The sequence below is a fragment of the Athene noctua genome, chromosome 1, assembly GCF_965140245.1.
Source record: "Athene noctua chromosome 1, bAthNoc1.hap1.1, whole genome shotgun sequence".
Taxonomy (NCBI): Eukaryota; Metazoa; Chordata; class Aves; order Strigiformes; family Strigidae; genus Athene; species Athene noctua.
The window spans coordinates 128,453,494-128,460,827 of NC_134037.1; the positions used below are offsets into that span (position 1 = coordinate 128,453,494).

At 43.1% G+C, this 7,334-nt stretch overlaps 1 protein-coding gene across 5 annotated transcripts in view; it reads left to right on the forward strand.

Moving 5' to 3' along the window:
• The window catches only part of VPS54 (VPS54 subunit of GARP complex), a 56,863-nt gene that overhangs the window by 47,479 nt on the left and 2,050 nt on the right, over positions 1 to 7,334 (forward strand). For 2 of the 5 annotated variants that reach the window (XM_074924319.1, XM_074924188.1), the window contains 3 exons: positions 2,788 to 2,895; positions 3,823 to 3,917; positions 6,221 to 7,322. In XM_074924319.1, the coding sequence (XP_074780420.1) occupies positions 2,788 to 2,895; positions 3,823 to 3,917; positions 6,221 to 6,326 (309 nt within the window). In that variant the 3' untranslated portion in view covers positions 6,327 to 7,322. Of the gene's footprint in view, positions 1 to 2,787; positions 2,896 to 3,822; positions 3,918 to 6,220; positions 7,327 to 7,334 lie in introns of those variants that run through there. The other 3 variants (XM_074924398.1, XM_074924484.1, XR_012634962.1) reach the window with 2 other exon arrangements.

The window sequence follows — 7,334 nt, forward strand, 5'->3', positions numbered from 1 at the left end:
CAGCCTCTTCCTTGTGGGAGCTCATGAGAAGCACAGCATCTCCCTGGTGGAGCACAGCTAGGGACAGGCTGATGTGGGCTGCAATGAGGCAGCTGAAACACACAGCATTTCTCTGTTCCTTGCTGTTTCTGTTATTTTATAATTTATTTTATGTAGTGCTTTTTTTCTTTGGGCCATCTGTTTCTTTGGGCTATCAAATAAATAGTGTTACCTAAACTTAGGGAGGAAAAAAACCCAAAGCATTTAAATTGGGATTCCCTGCCCCCTGATGTGTTTACGCTTTTCAAAACACGTTTATGCCCCTTCCTAAAGATCCAAATAGTGGTCTACTGCTTTTCTGTTTTTTTTTCCCACACACAAAAATACCTGTTCTATGAAGTAACATGGCTTTTTAGTCACTTAACCTCTTTATCTCTTGAAAATAAAAGACAAATGCAAGAATTTAGATTATTGATACCAAACAAGTTAGCCCACAGCAAATCAGTAACACAGTTTATGTTCCTGATGGTAAGTAGTAAGTATTCAGCCCTTACTGTCCTTCCATCTTTACAGCCCGTTCTCCCCTTGAGGTGGCACAAGATAAAAGCTGAGAATATTCCCATCTTTTAGAGCTCTTAAAGGCTTGAGTTGAGAGTGCCAGGCTCACGTGGAGGCAGCCCACAGAGTACAGGAGAAAAGGAGACCATGTGTTATTTCCCTCTATTTCTAAGATACCTCACAATTTGGCTCATCTTGCTCCGGAAAATGAAATCATGGCACCAAAGACTGTGAAGAACATAAAAACAGGAAATTTGCAAATGGGCATGTCAGTGCAGCCATGTCAGTGTGTTCTTTGGTGTAGTTTTGTGAGAGTCCAAATATTTCAGTGGTCACCTGCTATTAAAGTGTGTAAATCTGAATGAGTACACAGGCAAATTTCATAGCAGTGCGTGGCCAGCGTGCTTTAGAAACAAACACTGCATGATCTAGAAACGTGCTTTGTAGGAGACAGACGGTTTGGTCCAGTAGATGGGACGTTGACCAGGCACTTGGGTAACGAGAGCAAGTTACTCTTGTGTTTCTAGGCTCTGCTTCCCTCTGGGAGCTTGGTGGAACAGGAGCTGTCTTCACACAGTGCCACCGTGATGCAGCCGTACGCTCAGCGAGGCGTTTCACAACAGCACGGACAGTTCCCAGCATCTGTCTATTAACTTTGGCAGGGAGGTAAAACAGGAACAGTGGTATTTAACAGCTATAATTAATACGTGAAAAAGGCGTAGGTTTTTAAAAAGGGGTAGGTGTTCATGGAAAAAATCTGGTGCAAGTTCTTAGCTTCTCTGGGAGCTTGCTGTCTTGTGACTGTTTGGACAGAAGAGCAGTAAATTTTTGACTGATCCCTCGTGGTTTACGTGCTGTTGACCTTCACTGGAGATAAAAATGGCCAGCACCTTGCAGGGCTGGAACTCATGTTTCTTTCTGGTGCTGCTGCTCTTCCCCCATCACGATGAAGAGTCTGATTTGTCTGTGGTCACACAAGAGCCGTTGCTGCAGCTTGACAGTTCCCTTTGGCTTTACAACATACTGGTAAATTGTTAATCATTTGTTGCCTAACACTTATGTCTTGAGGCACAATCCTGTACGCTGTGCAGTTGTCCCACACAGGGAACAGAGCTCCTGGAGCAGTAAGCTCTATTTTTCTGCTATTTCTCCTGTCAAAATTAGGTCATCAGTTTTGCTTTTCCGTAAAGACTTTCTCAAAACTCCCCATTTCTTTTTTTCTCTCACAGGCAGGCTTTGTTCTCTCACAGTTCAGGCTAGCATGAGAGAGAGCCTCCAAATGTGTTTGTAAATAATTTAGTTACAACAATTCAGCTCTTCCAGTGAATTTTGTGAGGCTCTGAGGGGAGGTATCACCTTACCAAAGGCAACCTACCAGTGATTAATCCAGGCCTGTGCTAGCACAGCCTCTCCGCCAGGAACTGAAGGGCTGGCTTCCCTGTTCCTGGGACAGTTTTTCAAAGTGCTTCTGAAATCACATTCAGATCTTCCCTATCCAGGCTGAGGACCTAAGAATTTTCTTCTCTTTGTAGCAAATCTCTTGCCGTCTGGTGGTGTCCAGTGTCTTATTTCTTGGGTTTCAGTCACTGGGAGAAGGAACATTTTCTACTTTGTTTTCCAACGTGTTTCTGCAACGTTTTTGTGGGGGGTTTTTTTTGTTTGGGTTTTTTTTGGTGTTGGTTTGTTTGTTTTTTTCTTTTTATGGCCAGGAGCTTCCATTTCTTTATGTTTTACTTTCCTTGTTTCTTCAGAAACTTGGATGTATATGATCTTAGAGAAGTAGTTTTCTCTCGTGAAGTACTTGAGGTAGAATTGCTAGTCTGTCACTGACTCGTACAGATCTGAGGGAGAGGGCCAGCTCACAGGCCACATGGCATGCATCAGTGTAGCTGGCATAGTGATTATTCTCCCTGTATCTGTAATTTCACCTGCATCTGGTGGTGGAAACCAACAAAAAGTAATGAGCAAAGAAAAGTGATTCAAACTAACAAAGATGAATAGATGAAATTGGGAAATCCTCAGATTTCATACTGCTTTGAGATTTCTTATAAAGCAAGAAGTGCTAAAAGATTGTATGATGCGAGTCCTTGGCTGAATCAGACAACCCCAGCTACTTTAATTTGTGATACACTAAATGAACCTTGGTTCATGACGTCATTAGTAACGCAGGGCTTTAGATGGCTGTTGGAAACTCTTCTATATAAACTGTTTTAAGTGGTAAAGAGTAACCAGTGGTGTTTTTATTTCCAGTATGAAGTGAAAGCTCCTGTTCCTTCCACATGCTTCAGGAATATCTGCAAGCAAATGGCAAAGATGCATGAAGCTATATATGATCTCCTTCCTGAGGAGCAAACTCAGGTGAATGTTATTTTTGAGATTCATGTAACACCTCCCTTGCAAATGCACATGGACTTGGTAACAAGAAAGACTTCTGCTTTATCTAGGGGGAGAAAAATTCTTTTTTGAGTCTTTGTGAAACCCCCACATTAAAGGGGTTGGCAGCAGTCATGCAGACAGCTCAGTCTGAACTGAAGTAAGTGTTTGGATGTGCAGAGAGAACGATGAGACGTGCAAAAAGAACTGACTGCTGCCAGCATTTTGAGCCGCATTTTAATGTCTACCGGGGTGAATCTTCAGTTCAAATTAGCGCTGAAATTCTGCACAAACAGCAACACTTCAGGTCTTGAGTACAGCCCTTCCAGGGAATTCTTCTGTAACGCTTCTCAAACTTAGTGGTTTCTGGAGGTTTCTAAATGTCTTACGCAGCCAAATAGTAACAGATGTGCTTTTTCGGTATTTTGCTGCAGTTACTGCTACTGCAGTTTTAAGTCTGAGGACAGGAAGGACTGATCCAGTGTACACTAAGTTGTAGTTTCTCTTTTGCACTAAATTAAATGGTCTCTTCAACGGTTTTTCATGCTTTCTCTTGCAAGAAAAGACTTTAAGTGGTTACAGTACAGGGAAGAGATTTGTTACCTTCTAGCCTTAATACACATTGCTAGATGCTTCAAACAACAGGGAAGAAAAACTCATGCTCCAGAGCATGTGTCTTCCAAGTGCAACATGTAACAAATAAGTGAAGGTGTACACTGTCCTGTGTGTTAGAAATTGTGTATGGCCAGAAAGATTAGGAGCCTGAAGGACTGGCAGAAGGGAAAGTCACATGAATTGCTAAAACAGAACCGAAGGTTAGTGATTTAAGGTGTTTGTGGTAGATTCCCTCACTGTAGGCAGCGATGCAAGCCTGGGGATGGTTCCTTACTCTGGTTCTGGGGTTTCTTCTAGATGTTGTTTTTACGAATTAACGCAAGCTACAAACTTCACCTGAAGAGGCAGCTGGCCCACCTAAACGTCGTCAATGATGGAGGACCTCTGAATGGGTACGTTTGGGTACATTTTTTTACTGCTTAATTTAAATAATCAGGCTTTGTCTCCTGCAGGAAAGTTGTAAACGTGGAATGCAGCCACACTCTGGGTTTTAGCATGTCCCATTTGGAGCTTTCTTACAGTAAAGGACGTGACTTGTGCCTTTCCATACTAACTAGGAATGCATTTGGCTTGGTAAGAGATTGGAAGTTGGGCATTGTCCTGCAGGAAACCTGCTGTAGGTTTCCTCTGTTTGGGGGTTACTTTTTCTCCGTTTGTGTGACAGCAGTGGCCACAGTTTGATTCACAAGAATTGCGTGATTCATGAAGCAGTTTTGAAACATGGATGATGACTCACAGTGCTAGCAAAGTAAAAACAGGAAAAAGTGGTATTTCATCTGTGCGACGGGCAGCTTCTATACAGAAACTGTTTTTACAGCAGAACTGGATTTAAAACAAAGATTATGCTCCACAGAGCTTTTACCCCTTCCTGCCCCATCCCTAAAATGGGTCAGTGGTGCCTCTCATGGAAGGGTGTGGCTGGCTGTGCCTGGCATCCCACACCTCCCAGGAAAGAGGGCAGCCTCTTGCAGACTGAATCCTGTTTCTGTTTTTTTTTAGTCTGGAGGAGGCTGAGGGGAGACCTCATCGCCCTTTACAACTCCCTGAAATGAGGTTGCAGAGAGCTGGGGATGAGTCTCTTGAACCAAGGAACAAGTGATAGTACAAGAGGGAATGGCATCAAGCTGCACCAGGGAAGGGTTAGATGGGCTATTAGGAATCATTTCTTTGCAGAAGGGGTTGTTGGGTGTTGGAATGGGCTGCCCAGGGCAGGGGTGGAGTCCCCATCCCTGGAGGGGTTTAAGAGTTGGGTTGACCCAGTGCTGAGGAATATGGTGGAGTTGGGAACAGTCAGTGTGAGGTTAATGGTTGTAGACCATCTTCAAGGTCTTTTCCAACCTTGATGATTCTGTGATTCTGTAAGTTGGATAGTCCCCTGAAAATGGTGGGGTTTATAATCATTCTCAATGACCTGGGGGTATAGTAAAGGGGAAATTCAGTTGTCCTAACTACATGCAGGAAAGCATTGTCTTAGGCTGAAGAAGCCAGATAAGGAAGTTTACAGATGTTTCAGATGTTTGTGGAATGACTTTGTTCCTGCCCAGTTTATTCTTACTTGTCCTGCTTAAGCTTATTCATCCTTGTACTCTGTGCAAGAGTGTACTTGAAATGGGTTTCTGTATTTGTGTACTTTGGTACTTGCCTTTGGTACTTAGGAAGGTATTTGTAAGTCAACAAACGTCCAGAGGCTGCAGCAGCCCCAGCTGAAGTGAGAGCACCCAGAGTGTGTTGGGTGTGTTTCACACTTGGGTTTCTAGCCCTGAACAGTGCACTGTGCCGTCTCCACTGCGGGTTTTGTTTGATGCCTGTGGCTGGACCTCTTTTTGCTCGGAGGATCGGGGCAGGCAGTCCTGGTGACGTACCGGTGGTGTTTCCCAGCACAGTCCTCCTTACAGTCAGACAGGAAGCAGCGATGCCCCGAGTCTGCTCCTTTCGTGGCAGCGGTTACCTGCTTTGGAGCACAGCTCGGTGAGCAGGTCGGCGGGGTCCTTGGAGAAGGGAAACACCAAACACTGGATTTCACTTGCTGCTCTTCCAGCAGTCTTTACTGACCTAGTTTGACATGCTTGTCTGGTCCACATCCCATTTTCAACTACTTGTTTCTGCAGTAATAGTAAAATGCACCCTGGTTAATTTTTTACTCTGAAAATACAACTTTTATGCCTACATCTTGCTACTGTCTAACTGGAAACACCATGATCATGTTTTTCTCATGCCCTGATACTCTTCAGCAGTATATGAGGGATTTTAACTGTATAAACTGTTACAGGCAACACTGTTGTTTGGTTGCTTTTTCATTAACCTTCTAGGATAGAGAAGCTAATGTTGCAATAACTAATGTTTTAAGTACAATGGAATCAGCAGTTTGAGTCAAGAAGCCTGGGGTTACAGCTAGAGAATGCAAGTGTTAGATGCCACATTCCTACTCAGTTTCCTGAACTCTTCATTTGATCTCCTTTCCCTATAACTAGTTTTATACCTACACTAATTATGTGCCATCACTGCTGTAAAACAAATCACTGTCATAGCATGGAGTTTTGAACTGGTATTTAAAACATCTAATCCAGGGCTAGTATTGGAATGTACATTGTTGTAACTGTGCACCTGATTCCTAAACAAATCTGGTTATTTTTCTGAATATTTCAGGTGGACTGGACAAGTTCAGACACTAACCTTGTTCTGTGTTTCACTGCAGCCTGGTTACTTCAGATGTAGCTTTTTACACTGGAAACCTTCAAGCTCTGAAAGGCCTTAACAACTTAGACCTGAACATGGCTGAAATTTGGGAGCAGAAGAGGTGATAATCCACCGGGAGCAGTCGCTTGGCTCTGTCAGCAGACCGACTTTCTTCTAAGCAGCACGATGACCGTGAGGTGAATACTTAAGTCTGAGAAAGGACACTATTGCTAGTGGGGGAAGCTAGGCTCAGAGTGAGCTGCAGGGAGTGATCTTTTCAGTGTCCTTCAGCAAGAAACAAGTGAGCAGCTGCCTGTGCAATGTTTTTTTCATTCTCTCTGGAAACAGACTCAGGTTTCTTTGGACCAAATCCAAAAGAACACATAGCTGTAACACAGCTGTAGTTGTCTAGAATGCTCTGTATATCTTTATATTAAAAAGATGCTTTGCATTTCTTCTAGTGCAATGAAATCCACATGGTGTCCCACCTTATTTAACAACGGTACAGTATAAAAATCTTGCAGTTGGAACTCTGTAGAAAATGTTTTTCTCTATGAACAATGCTGTTCTAAAAATTTATTTTTTTACAGAACTTTATATGAATAAATGTCTTTTGATTGCTTGCATATAGGATTCAGATTTGTTAGGGAGCAGTCCTGTTTCATCTGGGCTCTAAACTGCCACCTGAAGATAGGATTTTCTAAGAAACTGTTTGCTGAAGCCATCACTTACTGCATAGAGTAGAAAGAGAAGGTAGTGAAAAGGCTGGTGGGGGGTTGGCTGCTTCTGGATCTTCCACCCTTTTAAAGAAAGATACAAAGTGTATAAAGACAGAGGAGGCCACAGAAAACAGTGCAGGAAGAATCTTAACCATTTTTAGGCTGCTTCTAAAAGGTTGCCCCATTAAGGAAGGTGTAACTGCAGTTAAATTATTTCAGAGGGTTTAATACTACCTTTTAAGACTGGATGCTGCCAGTACTCCTAAATAAAAGTGCCTGTATATCTCACCTCACACCTCCTCACCTCACCCTGTGCTGCTGATGTACGGTGGAATGGTCTCCAGTGCGTGTGCGCCTACATTTGTTTTCAGACAGGCATGCTGATCTGTTAGCATAACAGATGTCACTCAGTGT